The sequence below is a fragment of the Carettochelys insculpta genome, chromosome 29, assembly GCF_033958435.1.
Source record: "Carettochelys insculpta isolate YL-2023 chromosome 29, ASM3395843v1, whole genome shotgun sequence".
In the NCBI taxonomy this organism is placed as follows: domain Eukaryota; kingdom Metazoa; phylum Chordata; order Testudines; family Carettochelyidae; genus Carettochelys; species Carettochelys insculpta.
The window spans coordinates 2,047,261-2,067,468 of NC_134165.1; the positions used below are offsets into that span (position 1 = coordinate 2,047,261).

Sequence of the window (20,208 nt, forward strand, 5' to 3'; positions counted from 1 at the left end):
GCAACAGCCAACAGCCCGGCTCCCGCTGGGGCAACAGCTGAGACGGGCCAACAGCCCGGTGCCAATAGGGCAACAGCCAACGCGGGGCAACAGCCCGGCACCCAATGAGGCAACTGTTGAGACGGGGCAACAGCTGACTCAGGGCAACAGCCAACAGCCCAGTGCCCAATGGGGCAAGAGCCCAGTACACAACAGGGCAATAGCCCAGCGCCCAACGGGGCAACAGCCTGGTGCCCAGTGAGGCAATAGCTGATAGCCCAATAGCATAAGAAATGGGATGGCAACCAAACACTGTGTTCTAATGAAAAAAGCCCAGATGTTGCAAGGGGAAAAGCAACGACACTCAACAGGATGACAGCTCAGTGACTGGCGAGGTCAAAGATGACAACCAAATGGTAACAAAGGTAATGATGCTGATGAAGTGAGTCTGTGCTCACGAAAGCTCATGCTCAAAACTTTTCTGTTAGTCTGTCAGGTGCCCCAGGATCCTTCGTTGCTGTTACAGATCCAGACTTACACGGCTCCCCCTCCGATACTTGAAACCAAATGGTGTAGGACCCAGTGGGGCAGCAACCCAGTGGCATGGCCCACGGTGGATAGTCAAATGGTACCACCTTGTCTAACTGGGGTGATAACCAAACATGATGTGATCAATGGTGGCACAGTCCAATGGTACCAACTATTAAATGGCATCTTGTCCAGTGGTGGCACAGCTCAGTACCAAACAACACATGGTCCAGTAACAAAACAAAAAGCAGTCAAGTAGCACTTTAAAGACTAGCAAAATAGTTTATTAGGTGAGCTTTTGTGGGACAGACCCACTTCTTCAGACTTGGTCCAGTAGGATGATGCTTGAAACTGTTGTTATATCCCAGCCAAATTCTGTCATTGCCTTGCACTGAAATGTCAGCTGGCACTAAAACATTCCCCAGATTGCAAAGAGGGAGATTAGTAGGTGTTGAGGCCACAAGAGATCTTTTTGATTAGCTGATCTGTCTTCTGGCAGAAATCAGACTGGAGAATCTTATCTGGTGATTCCTGAATCTTGCCCAGAACTGCTGTCTGAGTTTGGGAGTCTCCTTTAGAAAGACATCCAGGCTTCAGATAGGTCCCAGGGGACTTCTGAAGAGAAACCCCTTCATCTCTGTGGTGTGCTCAGTCTGGTGATGAGCACCACTGAAAAGACCATGAGGAAACATCATCAGGCTGCCTACAAATGTCATTGCAATCAGCCCTGTGTCATCTGATCCAACTGAACATGATGTCAGATGTGACATGGAAATGAGGTCATAAGCCAGGGACATAAACAAGGGGCCGCCCATCCCTCATAGAACCCTGGAAGGCATGAGATATGCAGCATCCACCATCATCATTTATGCAGGACTTAACTAAATGATCAGTGACTTCTTTATGAGCCCACTGGAGGCATCAGTCAGTAAATGCACTGAGAGCTTCCACAATGTGGGGGGTTTAATAATGCCACAACCACCTCTTGCTTCTTCCATCCAGTGCGTTCAAGCACTTTAGTAACATTAATGGACGAAGCTTCACAAAACTCCCGGGAGGTTCGTCTGTAGGATTAAGCCCTTTTGTCTCCTGGAGGAGGAAGTGGCAACGCAGAAAAGGAAAGTGAATTGGCCAAGGTAAGAGCCTGGGATGTTGTCCAGCACTCTGGACTAACTGCTAGGCTATACTGCCTGAGATAGGGACAAACTCCTTGTGGTCCCACCACTAGGCTTCTTTCATAGTGACTCATAATCATACCTTCTGCTCAGCTGTCTTAGCTCCCAGACCCCGAATTTAACCACTGCAGTACACCTTTTTCCAGACCCAGGAATAGTCCTTCACCGTGGTCTGGTCTTCTTTGGCCATGGGGCACCTTTAATGCTATAGGTCCTCAGGATCACATTTGTCTCACCTGGCATAAGGAGGTATTTCACTTATGTATGCCAGATCCTGGTTCACCCTTGGCATTGACATTCACCTCCTCGAAGATCAGCAAGGGGGTGGGGGGGAGGGGAAATACCCCATTCTCCAGATCCCTGGGTAGCTCAGAAACTGCTGTTGAAGCAGCTGGGACCTGATCACAGCTCTCTGCAGGACGCAGGCAGAGTCATAGCTCTGTTCCCTCTGTCTCAGATGCTGGCAGGACTCTTAATATGTTGGCAAATGGTCAGAATGTGGGTACTGGAAAAGAAAAGTCAGAAAAATATGTTTACAGTTTCATCCTGGCTTTGAGCCAGCAAAGCCAGGCTGGAGCCTGGCCTATAAACAGGGCTTTAAAACTAGCTTTCAGAGGTTGATTAGTCAAATACCAGGGCTGTTTTTAAAAAGGGGCCCAGGAGACTTGTTACCATATCACCATGTGGTTGTGATTTCGGGCAAGATAAGCATGAATCCACTATCATGCTGCAAGGCATCATCTGATTGCTGCAGGGCTCAGGAAGTTTTGTTTTGTTTTTTGAACATATTCCTACAAAGAACTGGCCATGGGATAGAAATACTAAACTGCTCAGTTACGGCTCATGTGTTCGGTATTGTTCCTGGCTAATGGAGAATTTCCTGTCATTGGGGTCAGCAATGGTGATTTTGGAGCAGAGAATTTGCAGTCTCTCCTTGTTCATGCTGTGCAGCAGAGTGACAGCTGAATGGAGGGTTGTGGGCAGGCACTCTTGATCGGAACCATTGCAGCAGGTGTCAGGGATGTGAGCTAAATGGCCCCAGGGCTTAGTGGTTGAATTTTTATGGTGCCTAAGTGATTTAGGAGCTAAGTCCCATTTTCATAAGTCCATCGTGGCTCGCAACGGTGTGTTCAAAAATCATGGGGTAACTTATGAGATGGGACAGAGGTAGGTGTGGGCCTTTGACCCCACATTCCCACAGTTCCCTGAGATAAATGTGGGTATCCCATCATACAGCCTAAAACTGTCCCATGAGGTGGGATTCTTGCCAGTGACACATAGGGCATGCTGGGATGCCAAACATATGTTCTGATGCTGTGTAGCCTTGAGGAGCCAGTACAAGCAGTTGTGCCAGTGTGCGCTGCCAAAATAACACTATCCGTGGCAGAACTTTGGCCGGTAAAGTCACTTGCCTTGGCCTCTTAACAAAACCCGTGCAGCTGGAACTGAGGTATTAGACTAGGTGTGTCTCATGCAATGCACTGGGAAAGCTGGAATGCTAAATTAGGTGGGGCAGTGCTCTGAATGGTTACGCTAAGAAGCTGGACAGAGGCGGAGCTGGGCCTTAGATCTGACCAGATGTGGCAAATCGAATGTTTCTCTTCTGTAGGGAAAAAATGACCTATGCATTGGTCTCAACCCCTTGAGGAGCAACCTGTAAAGTATGCAAACAACATGCAAGTAAGTTAGATGAGATGAAATTGGGGGCTGTCAGTTATGAGCCGGGGTGACTCTGAGAGCGTTGGGCGTTTGAGGACTCCTCTGTTTTATTTAAGGAGAGACTTTGGAAAGGACTCAGCCCTTAGCAGCCCCCGTTATTCCCAAAGGGGCAGTGGGGTTCTGTGCTGTGTTTCATAGAATCATCAAAGATTTGGGCGGGAAGAGACCTCAGGAGGTCATTGAGTCCAACCCCCGGCTCAAAGCAGGATCAACCTCAGCTAAGTCATCCCAGCCAGGGCTTTGTCAAGCCAGGACTTAAAAACCTCTAGGGATGGAGATTCCACCACCTCCCTGAATAACCCATTCCAGAGCTTCACCACCCTCCTGTGGAAACAGTTTTTCCTAATATCCAACCTAGACCTCCCCCACTGCAACTGGAGACCACTGCTCCTCGTTCTGTCATCTGCCACCACCGAGAACAGCCTCTCTTCCTCCTTTTTGGAACCCCCCTGCACGTGGCTGAAGGCTGCTATCAAGTGCCACCACACCTTTTAGTATCACAGAATCATAGAACACTAGAACTGGAGGTGACCTCGAGAGGTCACTGAGTTTGGTCCCCTCCCCTCTTGGTAGGATTAAGCACTGTCTAGATCATCCCTGATAGGTGTCTATCTAACGCAGTTCCTTCAGCCTCTGCTAATAAGGCATGTGTTCCAGACCCCGTTCGGTTTCACTGCCCTCTTCTGGGCTCTCTCCAGTTTGTTCAAATCCATTCCGTAGTGGGGGGCACAAAATGGGACACAAAACTCCAGCCGAGGCCTCACTGGTGCTGAACAGAGGGAATAACCACTCTCCTTGACCTGCTGGAAATGCTCCTGCTAATGCAGCCCAATATGCCATTCGCCCTGTTGGCAACAAGGGAACACTATGAACTCACATCCAGTCTCTTCTCCATTGCAATCCCCAGGTCCTCTTCTGCAGAGCTGCCGATTAGTCAGTGGGTTCCCAGCCTGTAGCACTCAAGACTCTGTACTTGAATTTGTTGAACCTCACCAGATTTCTTTTGGCCCAACCCTCCAATTTGGCTCAGTCTCCCTGGCCCCTATCCCGACGCTCTAGTTTATCTATTTCTCCCCCACGAACTTGCAAAGGGTGGAATCCGTCCCAGTGTCCAGATCATTAATCGGAGGGGGAGCCGTGTTAGTCTGGATCTGTAACAGCAACGAAGGGTCCTGTGGCACCTGACAGACTAACAGAAAAGTTTTGAGCATGAGCTTTCATGAGCACAGAGTGAGTCTGTGCTCACAAAAGCTCATGCTCAAAACTTTTCTGTTAGTCTATAACAGGCGTGTCCAGCCCGCGGCCCGCGGGCCGCATGCGGCCCTGGACAGCTAGGCTACGTCTACACGTGAAGCCAACATCGAAATAGCTTATTTCGATGTAGCACCATCGAAATAGGCTATTTCGATGAATAACGTCTACACGTCCTCCAGGGCTGGCAACGTCGATGTTCAACTTCGACGTTGCGCGGCACCACATTGAAATAGGCGCAGCGAGGGAACGTCTACACGCCAAAGTAGCACACATCGAAATAAGGGTGCCAGGCACAGCTGCAGACAGGGTCACAGGGCGGACTCAACAGCAAGCCGCTCCCTTAAAGGGCCCCTCCCAGACACAGTTGCACTAAACAACACAAGATCCACAGAGCCGACAACTGGTTGCAGACCCTGTGCATGCAGCATGGATCCCCAGCTGCGGCAGCAGCAGCCAGAAACCCTGGGCTAAGGGCTGCTGCCCACGGTGACCATAGAGCCCCGCAGGGACTGGAGAGAGAGCATCTCTCAACCCGCCAGCTGATGGCCGCCATGGAGGACCCGGCAATTTCGACGTTGCGGGACGCGGATCATCTACACGGTCCCTACTTCGACGTTGAACGTCGAAGTAGGGCGCTATTCCGATCCCCTCATGAGGTTAGCGACTTCGACGTCTCACCGCCTAACGTCGAAGTTAACTTCGAAATAGTGCCCGACGCATGTAGCCGCGACGGGCGCTATTTCGAAGTTAGTGCCGCTACTTCGAAGTAGCGTGCACGTGTAGACACAGCTCTAGTAATGCGGCCCCACAAGATCGTAAACTTTTAACATTATTATGTGATTTATATACATTAACTATATTATATATTTTATATGCGGCCCAAGACAATTCCTCTTCACTCAGTGCAGCCCAGGCAAGCCAAAAGGTTGGACGCCCATGGTCTATAAAGTGCCCCAGGACCCTTCGTTGCTGTTACAGATCATTAATGAAGATGTTGAACAAAAGTGGCCATGGGCACTCTGCTTGACACTGCCTGCCAGCTAGACATCAACTCATTGGTCACCACCCACTGCGTCCAATGGTCTTTCTATTCACCTTCTAGTCCCTTCATCCAATCCATACGGCTTTAACTTGCTGGAGAGACTTGGGAGACTGTATCAAAACTTTGCTAAAGTTTTCTCTGGGAACTCTCCCCACTGCCCAGGCAAACTTTCTGGCAAACTTCCTCCGTTTGTCTGTCCTCTGTTTCCCTCTTCGTTGGCAACTGGCTGCTTTTTTATCAGGCTCCTGGCTCCAGTCAAACACTCCAGGCCCACCTGGAACAAAGCCCTCCCAGGTCATATGTCTTAAACAAACACATGGTCAGACAGTCAGTCACACTTCACATTTCATGGTGGTATTGGAAAATTGGGCCCATGGCTTTAACTGCTTCAGTGCTTTCTAGCAACCCAGCTTGGTCTGGAGGGTCTGTAATTATAGGAAGCATGTGGCCTTGAAAAAAGAGCTTGGCGTTTCTTAAAACACAGCTAAGGCTTCTTACTGATTTGGTTCTGGCAGTGGCTGAAACATGTTCTAGGAGCCTCTTTGGATTTCAGTTTGCAAGGAACGGAAGAAGGGAGGCGGAAACATGCAAGGAGTTGCAGCGAAATTGGATGAGGCTGACGCTTAGCTGTCGGGTAGCGCATGTCATCTGCCCAGCTCGAAGGAGCTTTAAATGAGGTGTATTGTCATCTTCACATCACAGGTACAGAGAGGTGAAGTGACTTGCCTGATGCTCACAACAGGCAGGGCTGGATTAACTGTCCTCTGGGCCTGGATCTATGAGATTTTGTGAGGCCCCTGTGTACAAGGCTTTTTCCTAATATAAAACAAAATTATCCCAATTATGGCATCAAGGCTTTTAATGCTACATGAAACCTGCCTTTTAATTAGCAAAAAAGACATTCTGTGGTCACATTTCAGTCTTAATATGTAAAATATAGTTAAGTTAATTCAGAATAGCCTATTTTGTACCCTAGAACAGCCGTTATATTAATTTCTTTCTGGTCTGCAGAGCTGAGCAATCCTTGATGGTGCTATTGAAATCCAGTTGATGAAGTCAGTCATACTCTGTGAGCAATTTGCAAAGTCAAGTCCATCGTCTACTGAACTGTCAAAACTGAATTACAAAGCGATTCTCCAGTGTGACTTGTTATTGCGAGGAATTTAACTTTCTTGAATCTGCTCCTCTTGCGACACATGGCAGACAATGAATACATTGATCTGTGTGAGCTATGCGAGAAGTGGGATCTACAATAATTGAAAAGTACATTGCAATCTGCAACTGACTTATTATATCTGAAACTAGGCACGTCCCGTGAAAGTTATATATTCCTCACACGTCACTGAAGAAAGGTCTGAAGGCCTCCTTTACTGGCGTTCCTGTAATATTTTTAGGTTCCTTCAGAAAAGGATCAAACAGACTCAATTCACAAGGGGCCCAAGTAATTCTCATTATCAGGGGACCCATCAGTTTCAATGTCCCCTCTGAAGGAAAGCCCACATTCTGCCAGAAACGCGATGACTGTAACAACCCATCTGAGGGCGTCTTTCCAAAAAGCAAGGTCAGTATCAAACTGCTTTTTTTTCATTTCTGAGAAATTTGTTCTTTGATTTGTAACAGAGATATCCAGGTGAGCATTGCATTTCTGTGAGAAATATTACTTGTGCACAGCCACACGTTTTCATCTTCATCACTTACAGCTATTTCACTCTTGTTCAAAACTGGCCAACTCACTGTGGCTGGTCTGTCTGTTGGGACTGTCTGTTGTGACTGCTGTTCTCCTACATGGATTTGTGATGCTTGTTGACTTATTTTCCAAACAGCTAATATCTGGTGCAGCTGGCAGTGGTTTACTGAAATAGCCTGTCAGTTGGGGTGTTTTAACAACCATTGCTCACGACTTGTTTTTAATGTCTGCAGGTTCCTCTTTTGAGCTCTACCGTCTTATTTTCTAGGTGCTTCATCATCTGGCATTTTTATAAACACCCTGCACAGGTGCACAGATTCAAGCCCCAGGTGATTGTATTTTATCATGCGACAATTGTGATCAGGAAGTTGCTTTAATAAGATATGTTGGTAAAATAGATTTGTCCTACCCCAAACCATAGATTATTATACAATTGTATATATTTTTCTCACCTATATAACCAAGGTTTTATTTTTGCAGGACTCCCCTTAGCTTGAGCTCTTGGGCTGCAGGCCCTAAAGACCCTATGTCAGGGATGGGCAATAGTTTTTAATGGAAACTGGCCGTTGGGAGCTGAGAAATTGTTCTGCATTAATGCTCTCAAGGAAGGTTTTTCAGCTCCCATTGGCTGCCCTGGCTTTACATGCTGTCCCCAGTCCAGCAAAATCTCTCAGCTCTTATTGGCCAGAAACTGACCAATAGGAGCTGACAAATGTGCTGCACTGGTCCCAACCCCAACCACAGGGGCCAGCTGTGGGCTGGATGCAGACCATGGGCTGTGTCTTCCCCACCCTGCCCTAAAGGAATCTGGCCCTGCAAACAGGACAGAACAAAGAATAGAACACTCCATCCTGAGTCTCCATCCAGCACTGTAACCACTGGGAAATGCTGCCTTGTGAGAACTAGTCAAGGCAAAACCACCCTGAGGCTTGCCCGGCCTTGGGCTATTTGGTGGTTTTCTTAAAGCTCGAGCTCCTGGAGTCATGTTATTGCATGAGAATCTCAACTTTTCTCTTTTTTTAAAGGTGTCCTACCCTGGCAGAGCTGAAACAAGCCCAACAACATGGCCCTTGTACAGCTGAAAAAGGCAAAAGAAAAAATCCCCTAAACTTTATTTTTTAAAATTCTCATGACTTTGTGGGCAGACCACCAGCTCCTGGAGTTTGAATGCTTGGGGTTGGCAATATCACGCATGTGCTGAGGAGCTAAGCATGTTACTCGGGACGGGAGGGGGCTCTGGGTGTGTAGTTCAACAGGCATTTCCTGTACTCACAGGTATTGTAAAGGGAACTACCACTTGAGGTTGTTCACAAACGCGATGATGTTGGTTTGGTGGAAGGCTTTTGCTGCAGAATCCTTTCGGGCATCGGCCTCAGTACTTCTGGACAGCTCAATCTGGGATAGATAGGCCTGGAAAAGTAGCCGCCTCGATTCTAATGCTGCTCATCAGATAGCTGCTGGGGCGAGGATGGTTTCAGAGCCAGTCCAGGAAGCCAGCTCCTCCTCCCAGCAGAGCCCATGAGGCACATCTGGCCAGCCTGGGTGAAAGGCCCGTGGGCTCTCTAATTTGCACCCAGCGTGCTGGAAGCAACTGTGGCGGCTTACAACTGGCTGGGTGACAAGTATTTCAGTTCCAGTAATTGGCCATTACCACTGACTCCAAAGCACAAACACTGTGATTCCCAGGGAGGTCTTTGAGGCTGGACAAATTACCTTCTCCACGGCCCATTAGGAGCCCGAAATGCAGGGCAAGCCCCCCAGGCTCTGCTCCTGGAGAGCTCAGAACAAGGGGCAGGCAGCCGGGAAGCTGAATTCCAGGGTGTTGGGGAGGAGGGGGGAGACTGAGGAATTCCCACCTCCCATTGGCTGGTGGGAGAAATCCAGGGTCCCTAGTGGGAGCAGAGCCCAGAGATCAGAGACTTGTGGTCTGATGGTCATGATCTGGGGGTTTGTGTTTCTTGGACGGGGGACTAGTCTCAGCTGGGGGTGGGGGAGTCCAGTACTAACCACGGGAGGTTGTAAGCCAGGACTCTTAGGTTCTGTCTGCACATCAGGGAGGGGAGCAGTGGCCAGTGGTTAGAGCAAGGGGGTGCTAAACGTCAGGGTTACTGGCTTCTGTCGCCACATCAGGGAGGAGAGTGTGGGCTACTGGTTAGAGGAGGAGAGGCAAACAATCAGGACTCCTGGGTTCTGTTGCCAGCTCTAGGATGGTAGAAGAGTCTAGTGGTCAGAGCAAGGGCCTGGCCAGAAGGCCTCCGGGCCTGGGGTGCGAGGCGGGCCTAGCCGGGGGAATGTTGAGGAAGAACTCCTGGCTTCTTTCCAGTGCCCTGGGTTACCTTGGGCAAGCTGCGTCAGCTTGCCATGCCTCAGTTTCCCTTTGGGTTAGGCAGCAGTGCTAGCACCAAGGCAGCCTGCGAGCACGGCCGCTTAGCAACGGAGCACAGACTAGTCCAGCATCTGGGCGGGGGCAGAACAGGGCAGCTCCGACTGCACTCGGGGAAAACAACCAGCAACAGTTCATTTCCCCAGAGTCCGATCTGCCTCCGTACGTGGCTGGAATACCAGACTCAGTGAATGTGATCCTGTCCAAACATTCCTTCGGGACCTCCGCCAGCTCCAGCCCCGTTATGCAACCCCAAGTGCAGCAGACACAAAAGCCCCCTACGTGCTTAGCGCCCGAGTCTTCCCCCATCCCGCCTCCCTGCCTTGATCCGACCAGAAGACAACAGCAGGCGAAGACGCAGGGCCCTGGCTGCAGCTCACGCCCAGGCAGTGTAACAGTTCCTGGCAGGCTGCTTTCTCTGCTTCCTTTCCCCATGCTCCAGCAGGCGAGCTGGGGGCGTGCGTGGCAGGCGCTTGCTGTGTCATTTCGGAGGCGAAAACAGAGCGGAGGGAATCCGGAGCTCCGAGCAGGTCTGGCTTCAATTAAGGTGCCTAGGAAGGAGCTGCAGAGCGGAGCCTCGGAGACGCGCAGCTGGGACCTGGCGATGGTGAGGGAAGCTCCGTCTCCGGCGGTTTCGGGGACCCCGCGAAGTTAAGGCGTGTTGGAGACACAACTCTGGCGACACTGGGCTGGCCTGGGAGGGGCAGGTAACTCGCAAAGGTCATCCTGCCTTGCGCTGGAGGAGGGACCAGATCTCCCAGACCAGCTTACGTGCATCGGGGACAGCTTCCCACGGGTGCTGCCCCCAGCAGGGGGTGCCCGTATTCACCTGCTGTCCTGGCATTAGCGGCACACCTGCAGCACTGCCCCGGGCAGGGCTGCCCCCCTGGAGATTGCCAGGCAGAGCCAGCTGGCGACCCAGGCCCCTTCTCTGCTCTCGGAGGGGAGTGGGGTCTAGTGGGAGGAGCTGGGGCTGGCACTGCAGCAGAGCCTGTTCTTTAGGGCAGGTTGTTGGAGCTCTCAATAAGGGGCCATTTACTGGCTGTGAAGCCGGGGGAAGGGGTTGACCTGTCTCGCCCTTAGGACCTGGGCTGATCTGCAGCTGGTTTCACGTTTGGCTCCTGGGGGGATGGGAGCTGCTCCCGACCGGTTCCAAACCACGCCATGGTTGCGTCCCTGTCGGCAGCCACAGCGAGAGGGTGAAGACTGGAGAGAGGCAACTCTGGCGGGGGGCGCGGCCCATGTGAGCCCATCTAGCCCCGCAGGGTAATTCCCCAGGCTGGTCTCAAGGGCTGTGTACCCTCCAGGGTTCAGTCACCCAGGGGAGACCTACCAGAGCTCCCAGGAGGCCCTGGAGCATGTCTCTGTACCTCCATCAATGTACACCTGCTTTCCGGTAGAGCTTGGGGCTATGCAACAAATAGGCAGCGGGAGAGTGGTTCATGTATTGTCGTAGCACTGCCTGAGGTCTGGGCTCTGCTGTGATAGGTGCTGCATGGATCCTACTCCCCGGCCGAGATCGGGGCCTGTTGTGCCAGGCGCTGCCCAGACCCCGGCTGAGATCGGGGCCCGTTGTGCCGGGCGCTGCCCAGACCCCGGCTGAGATCGGGGCCCGTTGTGCCGGGCGCTGCCCAGACCCCGGCTGAGATTGGGGCCCATTGTGCCAGGCACCACCCGACCCTGACTGAGCCCCAACCCCCATGCTGCTGGGTGCTGATGTGTTATTGTGGAGATGCCCACACATGTACACACACAACCCGGCTGCCGTGCTGAGGGTGGTGGGGCAGGCGGCCTGTGTGGCTTGCGGGGAGCCGACCGGTTGCCAGACTGGCTAAAACAACAACCAAGGCATTTCAGAGCGCCAAGTGCCCTGTAAACCGACCTGCCTCCATCCCCTGTGGGCCTGGCTCAGGGGGACCTTCCCCGCCCCCTGCCCAGCGGCCGGCGCGCTGGAGACAGAGCCTGCATTGATGGGGCTGAGCAGCGCTGGTAGGATCCCCGCTCCACCGAGCGGCAGTGCACAGAGTTAGTGCACAGTTAGTGCCAGAATTCACCAGACCCTCTCCCCCTCTCTGCAGTGGCTGAGCTGCGGCTGCCTCCTGCTCCTCTTTGTGCAGCTGGTCAGGAGTCAGGAGGAGGACACCGCGCCGCTGCTCCGGCGGGCAGGGCAGGAGCTGCCCCAGAAGAATGCCTGGGGCTGCCCAGCCAACTGCACTTGCCCTGCAGAGGACACGGTGGAGTGCGGGGGCCTGGACCTGCACAGCTTCCCCAGCAACATCTCCAAAGCCATCCAGCACCTGTCTCTGCAGGTGAGCAGCCCTGTCCCCTCCCCACCCCCCAAGCTGGGAGTGCCAGTCCTGAAGGGTCTGTAGAGCACCCCAGGGGTCTGGGAGCAGCCAGCGCCCATCAAAGGCGGCACTGCAGCACTCAGAGGGCAGCTGGGGGTTGTTGGAGCTGGTGCGCTGGGGGTCAGAGGATGGTTGTGGTGCCTGGGGTAGGGAATCTGTCCTGGGAGATTGTGTAACTCCTGCAGAGGAGCCCCGACTTCTACCTCCCTGTCTCTCACTGCTGCCACCCGCCTCCCTGAGCAGATGCCCCCCCATGCCTTCCTGAGGGACTGATGGGGTGGGGTCTCCTTCTGCAGAACAACCGGCTCCGGGAGCTGCCCTACGACGAACTGGCCCGGCTGACCAGCCTGAAAACCCTCAACCTGCACAACAACCATCTCACCTCGGCTGGTGAGGGACCATCACTGACTGGGGGCGATATCCACGCGAGTAGCACAGGGGGCAGGGGCCCTGCCAGCCTGACCTAGGAGTGTGTGTACATCTCTAGGGAGAGCGCTCCCCAGCCCCCTTGGTCTGGTATCAGAGCCCCTCAGGTCCTCCTCCCAGAAGGGTGCACTTGGAGGCTGGGTGCCCCCTGTCCCACAGGTTCAGCTAGATACAGGAAGTTCTCCCACTTCCACTTTGAAATTCCCATGCAGCTGTTACACATCTGCTGAGCTCCACCCCAGAGGCAGCTCCACTTCAGCAGCATGGGACGCTACTGGGGACTGTTCTAGAAATGCGTTGTGGGAAGCGGGATGCAAAGCATTGTGGGTAGGTGGCTGCCAGGACGTGTGGCTCTGTGGCTGAATGGCAGCAGCCCCTGGGCCTTGCAGGGGAGGGAGGGAGGGTCTGCGGTCCCCAGCTGGATGGAGCAGGGTTGTACGCTGGCCTCCCATCAGGGGCGGGTCTAGCAGTCTCCGCTCTTCTCTCTCCTGCTTTCTAGGCCTCCCGGATGAAGCCTTTGAGTCCCTGAAGTCACTGCAGTACATCTACCTGGCCAACAACAAGGTGCGCGCGTGTCTGTCCTCTGGCACAGGGCGGGGCCGGGTGCTCAGAAGTCACAGCTGCTGCAGCCTTGGCATTTCCTCCAGCTTTAACGGGCAGGGTGGCACCAGGAGTTCGTCCCCTGCTAAGGGCGTGTGTGTGAGCAACCACGCTGTGCCTGGCCAGCGATGGGATGGGACGTCCCGGGAAAGCCAGGGGCGCTGCAGCCTGTGGTGAGGGTGACTCTGACACGTGGCACTATGGGGCGCTGTGCTGCAGGGAGCAGGTGGTGTGGCTCCCCTCTGAATCTGCTGACCCCGGTGTTCAGCTTGTGCTCAGACGCTGGGCTGCCGGATGCCGAGATTCAGAGGAGACGGGTCCACCTGGGCAGCTGAGATGTTGCCATGTTTCCCTCAAGTGTGGGCGCTAACCCTGGTGTCCTGGGAAAGTCCAACGAGGGCGATTCCATCCTCACTTCTAATCTCCTTCCACTGTGCTCCCTGGAGACAGGATTCCTCCCCGCTGCATCCTAAACCTCTGCATGGTGGCACTGAGCACCGTTGAACAGCTGCTTGCCCCTCCCCAGAGATGGCTGCATGCCAGTGACCAGAGAAGCACTGCCAGTATAAAGCCTTGCCAGACCCTCTGGTGGCAGGACCACCCTGGTCTCCTGGTAGACTCAGCCCATTCGCCTTTGCTCTCATTCCCAGCTCACGGTGGCGCCGCAGATGCTTCCCAGAACCGTGCACATTGTGGACCTGGCTGCGAACTTGCTCACCGAAGTTTACCCGCTCACCTTTGGGCACAAAGCCAACCTCAGGTAGAGTCACCACCCACGCCTCAGCCTCTGGCACCAGGGAGAGGGCAGTGCTCAGACCGACGGGGCCTGCGTCGGCTGCGGGGCTCAGATCTCGGCAGGTTGGACTGGCCAAACCAGGCTCTGGGCTGGGCGGGCAGTGCAGTAGGGGGGCACCGTCCCCTCTGCATGGACTTCCATGCCCCAGCTCTGTGTTGTGGGGAGCGGCTGGAGGGCTTGTGAGGTGTGTTTGGCCCTTAGGGGCAGGGCAGGGCGCTACCTTACTCCAGTGGCTCGGCTGTCTGCTCTGGTTTGCTTCCCCTGCCTCCATGCAGGTCTGTGTATCTGCACAACAACCGGCTGACCAACCCTGGGCTCCCCTACGATGCCTTCAACGGCTCTGACGCTGTCAGCACCATGATCCTCTCCAGCAACCAGCTCAGCTACCTGCCCCAGAACCTGCCCCCGGCGCTTGTCCGGCTCCACTTACAGGTGTGGCAGGGCCTGGGGCTCATGAGCAGGGTCGGGGGGACATCTGCCTGCACCAGGGCTTTGTATGCATGTGTGGTTGGCTGGGATCCCCGAGGCATGACACCTCCCAAAGAGTTTGAGTGATAAGAACAGGGGGCTCGGAGCCAGGACTCCTGGGTTCCCTTCCCAGCTGTGGGAGGGGAGTGGGGTCTCGTGTTCAGAGCGGGGATACGCTGGGAACCAGGACTCCTGGGTTCTATTTTCAATGTGGCCTTTGAGTCATTCTGGGACCATGGGTAAAGCCCATCCTCTCTGTGTGCCCCTGCTCTGCCATTATGATAGCAGCTGGGCTGGATGACCTAGTGGTTATCTCAGTACTGCCTTGAGGGTAGTCTCCCCCAGGGCCTGCGGCTCCAGAGTTCTCCTACAGGCAGGAAAGCCTCCCTCTCTAGTGGCTGGGACCTTCCATCCCTGCAGAACAACCGCATCTCCTGGATCCCCAGGGGAGCACTGAGCCGCCAGTGGAAGCTCCGAGAGCTCTACCTGCAGAACAACAACCTGTCCAACCAGGGCCTGGACCCTTCCACCTTCAGGTGTGGCTGGGAGAGGGAGCTGGGACTCCAGGTTCTACCATAGGTCTGGGCAGGGCAGGGGTGTCTAGTGGTTAGAGTCCATAGGGCTGGGAGTCAGGACTCCTGGGTTAAACCCTTGTGGTTAGAGCAGGGGGAAGTGGGGCCAGGACTCCTGGGCTCTTTTACCAGCTCTGGGAAAGGTGTGGGGTATAGTGGTTAGAGCTGGGGGGCTGGATGTCAGGACTCCTGGACTCTCTTCCCAGCTCTGGGAGGGGTGGGGGGGTTGCTGGTTAGAGCGAGGGTGGGTGGGGGGAAGCACTCAGGATTCCTGGGTCCCGCACAGCAGGAGGCTGTGGCTCTAGCCAACGTCTTGTCCCCCTCCTGCTCCGCAGCAAGTTGAAGAGCCTGGAGTACCTGGATCTTTCCAACAACAACCTGAGTGAGATCCCAGCCAGCTTCCCCCCGAACATCGTGATCCTGCACCTGGGCAGGAACCGCATCGGCTCACTGCCGCCGGACAGCCTGAGCCGGGTGCGCAGCCTGCAGTACCTGCTGCTGCAGAACAACTGCCTGACGGCGGCCGGCGTCCACCCAGCCGCCTTCCTCCAGCTGCGCCACCTGCACACCCTGCACCTCTACAACAACCTGCTGGAGCGGGTGCCGCAGGGGCTGCCCCGCAGGGTGCGCTCCCTCATGATCCTGCACAACCGCATCACACACATCGGCTTGCACGACTTCGCCAGCACCTACCAGCTGGCCGAGCTCAACCTCAGCTACAACCGCCTCTACAGCGCCAAGATCCACCGCCTGGCCTTCCGCAAGCTGCGCCGGCTCCAGAGCCTGGACCTGTCGGGCAACCACCTCACCCTCCTGCCCGCCGGCCTCCCGCCCAGCCTCGAGGTGCTCAGGCTGCACAAGAACCAGCTCAACTCCCTCTCGCCCGAGCTGCTGGCCAGCCTGACCCGCCTCAAGGAGCTGCACCTGGCTCACAACCGGCTGCGCATCGGCTCCATCACCCCTGGCACGTGGCAGGAGCTGCAGGGGCTCAAGGTGAGGGAGGGGGACGAGCGCCCTCCTGAGAGGGCAGTGGGGTCTGATGGTTAGAGCAGGGGGACAGGGAGCCAGGGTCTAGCCCCGCTTGGGGAGGGAGTGCGTTCAGGTGATTAGAGACGGGGCACTAGAACTCCAATAAGGAGCCCTCTGGGAGCCTGGCATTGCCAGACCAGATCAGGAGCAGTGGCAAGTAGCCCTGTAACCTGCCTGAGAGGCTCACCATTACACGCCTCAGCTGAAGGAGCCCCCCAAGCAGGCTGAGGTGGGATGCTCACCCCACCCCCAAAACTCTCCTCTGAGTAGAGCACTCTGGCGTGCCCTAGAACAGCCAGCCCCTCGCTGAGCCTGATGGGCTTGCGGCTGCAGGGACTTCTCGTGGCAGGGAGTTCCGCAGGCCAATGCTGTGTCGAAAGGGCACGGGGGGGCGGGGTGAGGCTGCTTGCCTAGGCCAGGCTGGGTCTGGTGGGGTGTGGATACCGGAAGCTGTTGAGAACCCTGCCCCGCCTGCTCCCCCAGCTCCTGGATCTCAGCAACAACGAGCTGTCCTACATCCCCCCGGACTTGCCCGAGTCCCTCGAGTACCTGTATCTGCAGCACAACCGCATCGCTGTCATTGAGGCCGGGGCCTTCCACAGCATCCCCGACATCCGAGCCATTGTTCTCAGGTAACAACCGGAGCAGGGATGCCAGCACTGGGAGCCCAGGCACGCCCCTGCCCCACCCTCCCGCAGACTGGCTTTCCCACCCAAGGTGTGGCTGGAGCAGGGGCCTGGGAGCCAGGGCTCCCGCATTTCTCTCTGGATCTGGGGAGGGGAGTGCTGTGTAGTGGTTGGAGCAAAGGGGGCTGGGAGCCAGGACTCCTGGGTTCTCTCCCTGGCTCCGGGAGCAGGGTGGGATGAACTGGTCAGAGCAGGGGGCTGGGAGCCAGGAGTATGTCTCACAGTGCAGGTAGACAGACTTGCTCTAGCTTCCCACAGCGAGCATGGAGGTTGCAGCTCCGGCCACTCAAGACTGCGGTGGCCAGCCTGAGCCCTGCTGGAGAGACAGTGTCCGCAGGGCTGTCGTCAGCACGCCAGCTCAAGGCTCGCTGTGGAGCCAGGGATACCCTGGGTGGCCAGGGCCGAGGGACTGCACTTTGCACCCCTCCAGCACATGGATGGGGAGAGCAGCGCTCCCTGTAAAATGGGCATTGTGCAGCTGTTCGGGAGAGATTCCAGTGCCCCCAGCTGCTCAGCAGAGCGCCCCAGCCAGGCCGGTGCTTCTGCTGGCGGTGCACATTCACACACGCCTCAGTGTGCACTGATTTATTCCACACATGGAGGGCAAGGGTTAGAAGGAGCCCTGGTGGGGAGGGGTAGGCCAGAGCCCCAGTCTGGGCTCCCTGGAGCCACAGAGAACGGGACTGTCCTACCCCTGTTCTGCGACCACTGCGCCCGCTACGGTTTTTCCATCCAGGGATGCGATACATTTTATTCTGTGCACTGAGGTGTGTGGGGCTGCGCACCCCCTAGAGAGACACACGCTGCTGGCTGGGGGCGCCCTGCTAATCAGCGGGGCAGCTCCTGACTCTCTCCTGGCAGCTGCCAGAGCGCCCCACTTACGGGAACGCTGGCTGTGACTTGAGGCCACTCGTGTTGAGGGCCCGGTGCGGAGGGCAGATCCCAGGCGCCATCTCTACAGAGCATTCAGCTAACAAACGCCGTCTTGGGAGCCCCCTCTCGCAGAGCAGCAAGTTGTTCCCGTCCGCCCTGCTCTTTCAGGTCCAACCGCCTGCGGGCCACTAGCGTCTCTGCCGAGGCCTTCGCAGCCCTGAAGCAGCTGGAGGTGGTGGACACTACAGGGAACCCTGAGCCCATCAGCATCAAGCTACCACGAGCCAGGCAGTGGCTGAGTTCTCACCTGGGCCCCTAGCAAGCAGATACCTTGGCAGGAGCGGGTCGGTGTCTGCCCTGAGCCCTGTTTGTCCGGGTGGCTTGAATGGCAGCAAGGAAACAAGGGCGCCTTCCCCCTCCTCCAGCTGCGCTGCTCAAGTCCCAGCTGTGTGATCACCACGGGCTCTGGTCCCGTCCACAAGCAGCAGCGAAGTGCAGGTGGGCAGGCTGAGTACACGGACGGAGTCAGTAGTGGGGACTCTTCCCTCAGGCGCAGCACTGGGCTGCTGTGCTACCAGGCACAGGGCAGTGGCAGAGGAGGGGCTGTGTGCCTGCTCTTTCAGCCCACCAGGAGGCCAGGCACATTCCATCTGCCTCCCCCCATGCTTTCTGTGGGATCGGCTGCTCTTCTGCTTTTCAGCTAAACCACCACATAGAACTGATGTGTTCCACCCCAGAGGTGGCTGCATTTCAGCACCAGGAAAGCGAGCGCTTTCAAGCTGCACCTCAGCACTGGGCTAAGGACCAAGCTGCTGTAAGCAGGGGCAGTTCCACCGCGCCTTGCGACCCAGCCCTGAATGTGGCAGGTGCTTTGGGCTCTCGGGCTCAGAGGAGCTCTGGCAGCACCCAGACTACACCCATCTCGCCTGCCTTCATTTCCTGCCGCTGCCCTCCCAGGCTGTGCTGCACCACGGCCCAGCTTGCAGCAATAATGTGGTTTTAATATCCTCACACCGCTTCTCTGCCTGCCCGGAGGGTGCGTTGCAGACAGATTATGCGGCCTGCTGCTTGCTGTGCTGGGCGCATTCAGCTCCACAGTGCCTGCACACAACTGCAGCCCTGCCCTGGCCTCCCAAGGGTCATCACGACCCCCCAGGCTCACTCAAGGCTGGCCAGGCGTTTTAACTTGCCTTACGCAGACCAGGGCTGGAGAGCCGCTCGCTGCTAAGCCTGAATCTGCTAGACGGGGCATGTCCTTGACCTGTCTTCAACCAGGGCCTGAACCTAGTGGAAACTGACCTCCCTGCACATTAGCAGCTGTGCTGCTGCAGCCCCAGGCAGGTGTTTAAGACCCCAGCTGGAAGAAGGGGCTTGGAACGAGGCAGTGGTACCCACAGCTTTGTCTTGCATCTCCACGGTGCCTCCCCTTTCTGAGCCACGGCTGGTGTGGGCTGCATCTGGCAGCAAAGCAAATGGATTAAGCTGGTTCCTTTTGCAGGCTGCTTCTCCAGGGACTGCAGCTGGCCTGAGTGGCAGCATAGGCAGTGGGAGTCCTGGGCTATAGCCCCGCAGTGTCACTAACTCCCTGCGGATCAGTCACTGCCCTGCACTGTGCCTGCGTTTTAGCAGCTGTAAAAGGGAGTTAATAACTTACCCGTCGGCGAGTTCACGCAGCCCTCTGAGCAGGCAAAGGGGCAGGGCTGTTACTTACGGGGGTCGCTTCTCCCCAGGCTGCGCTCAGCCCCTTTGCGACGAGTAAGCAGGCACCTGGGTTAGCCCTCTGCCGAGCTCAGCTGGCTGCTCACCACGGTCAGAGAAGTGACCATGGTAGCGCTCGCTCTGGGGGTGGGGCAGGTAACCCCATTCACAATTAGCTGCCTCGTCTGGGCCAGAGAGAGACTGGACTAGACACGTGGGGTCTGAGCAGTGCCCACTGACAGGGAGCAGCACAGGTGTTCTGGGCGTAGGACACCCATCTCCAGGGCATTTCGCCCACACGGGCTTCCATGTAACTTGTGTGTTATACGCATCAAACCTCCCTAATCCGGGACCCTCGGGACCTGGTCGGTGCCGGTCAAGAGAATTTGTCTAGCACATTACCAACACTTCCACTGCTGACTGGGCTCCTAGAAGACACTTGGGGTAAATTACAGCTGAATAACAGCACAGAGAGCCAGGCCTGCTGGCTGGACACAAACTTTATGGGACTGTGGGAAACTTGGCCACGCCCCGACAATGGGTGTCCGGCTAATTACAATCATGCCGGACAACGGCTGGTGCCAGACCAGAGAGGTTCAACCTGTATTGATTTATTAGGAACAGCTTGAGCTGACTCAGTCACACTGTTCGGCCACTAACCAAAGCCCAGCCCTTGCTGCAGCAAGCATTCTACCACACGGGGAGGGCAGAATGGTTAGGTAAGTGCAATGAAGGGTGTGCACAGCACCAGGGTGGACGTGCCATCTGGATGGGGTTTCAGTACAGGGAGCTGGCAGTGCGGGAGCTGGCATTATGGAAGGGACCACACTGCAAATCCAGCAGAGCACACAAGGCTGGCAGAGCTTTCAGTGAGGTTTAATTCTTTGTTATAGGACTCCGGGGTGATGTACAGCTGGGTTTGGTTTTATTTTTTGGTAGAAAAAA

The 20,208-nt window shown here is 55.6% G+C and overlaps 1 protein-coding gene and 1 long non-coding RNA gene across 2 annotated transcripts; both read left to right on the forward strand.

The window, feature by feature from the left end:
- Positions 1-1,617: 1,617 nt before the first annotated feature.
- On the forward strand, positions 1,618-8,524 carry LOC142003371 (uncharacterized). The gene is made up of 4 exons (XR_012642814.1): positions 1,618-1,643; positions 6,709-7,258; positions 7,653-7,713; positions 8,410-8,524. It is a non-coding gene; the product is annotated as an uncharacterized LOC142003371 (long non-coding RNA).
- Positions 8,525-9,579: 1,055 nt separating this feature from the next.
- On the forward strand, positions 9,580-19,971 carry PODNL1 (podocan like 1). Its single transcript, XM_074979441.1, has 10 exons — positions 9,580-10,374; positions 11,846-12,076; positions 12,412-12,505; positions 13,041-13,105; positions 13,792-13,901; positions 14,213-14,369; positions 14,826-14,941; positions 15,313-15,970; positions 16,490-16,638; positions 17,734-19,971. The coding sequence occupies exons 1-10, from the start codon at positions 10,012-10,014 to the stop codon at positions 17,882-17,884; spliced, it is 2,094 nt and encodes a 697-aa protein (XP_074835542.1). The 5' UTR covers positions 9,580-10,011; the 3' UTR covers positions 17,885-19,971.
- The last annotated feature ends 237 nt before the right edge of the window (positions 19,972-20,208 follow it).